This window comes from Trachurus trachurus, assembly GCF_905171665.1.
Source record: "Trachurus trachurus genome assembly, chromosome: 14".
In the NCBI taxonomy this organism is placed as follows: Eukaryota; Metazoa; Chordata; class Actinopteri; order Carangiformes; family Carangidae; genus Trachurus; species Trachurus trachurus.
Genome location: NC_139903.1, coordinates 31,752,500 through 31,754,673, shown reverse-complemented (window position 1 = coordinate 31,754,673; position 2,174 = coordinate 31,752,500). Strand labels below are relative to the sequence as shown.

Below are 2,174 nucleotides of genomic sequence, written 5' to 3'. Positions count from 1 at the left end.
ACTTAAATGTAGTTAGAGTGTCTGCCTCTTTGACCCATGGAGAGAGCTGGTTCCACAGTAAAGGAGCCCGGTAACTGAAGGCTCTACCTCCCAGTCTGTTTTTAGAGATACTGGGAGTCACTAACAGACCTGCATTCTGGGAGCGGAGTGCTCTGGTAGGACAGTAAGGAATGATTAGTTCTTTCAGATAGGACGGAGCTTTATCATTAAGAGCCTTAAGTCAGCAGAAGGATTTTGAAGTCTATTCTAAATCCTACAGGAAGCCAGTGGAGAGAAGCTAAGGTGGGAGAGATGTGCTCTCTCTTCCTAACTCCTAACACCTTCAGCATCCATGATCCTGCCCCTCAAAGCCACAGTTCTCCACTCAATGGAACCACACGATGGAGAGTGCAATAGTGACCCAAGTCAAGGCTGCCATCAGAGAAAACTCGTTGGGACTTCTTGTTCTCCACAAATGCACAGCACTTGACCCGAGGTTTAAACCTCTTCCTCATGTGGATGATGCCTGTCGTGACAGGATCTACAACAGTCTCATCACAGAGATTGTGGCCATGCAAGCAGAGGTATTGTAATAATTTAATAATAATAATTTTATGTGCATAAAATGTATTTTTCACTGATAATTTTCGAACAACTAATTGCTTGTGTCACTAGTATTTATATTCAAAAATATTTATACTTTTTTCTTTGTATTTTATTTTACAGAGTGAGGAGGCCAAAGGGACAACAGCAGCTGCTTCATCCCCAGAGACAGGACACCCAGAGGCATCTGAATTATCTCCTCCTGTCAAGAAGTCAGCGATGGCTGAACTGTTTGGTGAGCTCTTCAAGACACAGGTGGGAAACAAGGATACTTTGCAGCTGGTGAGGAAGAGGTTGCTGCATACAAGGCAGTGAGCTGTATTTCAGTAGACTCTGACCCACTTCAATGGTGGAAGACCAATGAGCCCATATGTCCCCTAACTGCTAAGTTAGCTAAGCGCTACCTGGCCATACCCGCTACCTCTGTCCCTAGCGAGAGGGTAGGGACTGTATACAATAAACTTCACTACTATGCTCCTAGGTTGATTCCAAAAAAATCCTCATTTTGTGGAGGAGGTTGTACCTTTGTACAGCGTTACTGACTTTAAAAGTCATTTCAGACTGTCAAGAGGACAGGTGGAGGTAGGTGTATCGAAAGCATTTCAAGTATAATCACTGACATGTATGTGTGATGATTTTCTTTTCTTTGCTAACTAGGACCTTATGACCACTTTGGGACCGTTCTATATGAACACACTACACACCAAGTTGCCGTTGCCAAACAGTGTTCTTGCGTGTCTGTGGACTCTCGCCAACCAGGAGTCATTTAGGGGTGTGGCCGACAGATTTAACATCTCCAAATCCACAATGTCATCACATCTGCATAATTTTTGCTCCCTGGTTAACACACATCTGTCTCATCACATTCCATGGCCCACAGCAGAGGCACTTCAAACATCCCGGTTAAAGTTTGAAGCAGCTGGATTCCCAAATACCGTCTGTGCCGTTGATGGATGCCATATACCCGTTATCAAACCACATGACAATTCCATAGCCTATTATAACAGGAAACAATTCTTCTCCATCATCCTCACCGGATTCTGTACCAGTGACCGGCGCTTCTGTCATGTCAACGTAGGTCACCCTGGTAGTTGGCATAATGCAAGGGCATTTCGGAACACAGATGTTGCACATCTCTTGGAGGAAGATCCCCAGGCCCTGGTCCCAGAGGGGATGCACATCATTGGGGATTCAGCCTATACTCTGTCCATACATCTGATGAAGCCCTACAGGGATAATGGGTACCTAACCGCCAGGCAGAGGCGCTTTAATCAAAAGCTAAATTCAGTCCACATTACTTCTGATTGAACTCACCAGGACATACAAAGACCTGTATCACCGCAACAAAATGGCCTTCTACAAAAAACTGGAAAAGGATACACACTCCCCATTGATAAAATAAGAAAAAAGCTAGGCAACATGCTAACCACCTACAAAAGGGCCAAAGACAGATCCAAGGCAACAGGAGAAGAAAAGGGTTAGGGTTAAGTGCTTGCTCTGTAAACTTTTTAGTTGACCTTTCTGAAGATATCAATCTCCCATTTGTCCTCTAAAGCATTTTGTTCAGTGACTCATTGGTGTGTGTGTGTGTG

The 2,174-nt window shown here is 44.4% G+C and overlaps 1 protein-coding gene across 1 annotated transcript; it reads left to right on the top strand.

Moving 5' to 3' along the window:
• Positions 1-380: 380 nt before the first annotated feature.
• Positions 381-1,890, top strand: LOC310997284 (uncharacterized protein; the record flags this gene model as incomplete). The annotated part of the gene is made up of 4 exons (XM_083986960.1): positions 381-563; positions 706-864; positions 1,099-1,164; positions 1,240-1,890. 4 exons carry the CDS (start codon positions 381-383, stop codon positions 1,888-1,890), a joined length of 1,059 nt encoding a protein of 352 aa, XP_083843086.1.
• Positions 1,891-2,174: the final 284 nt, after the last annotated feature.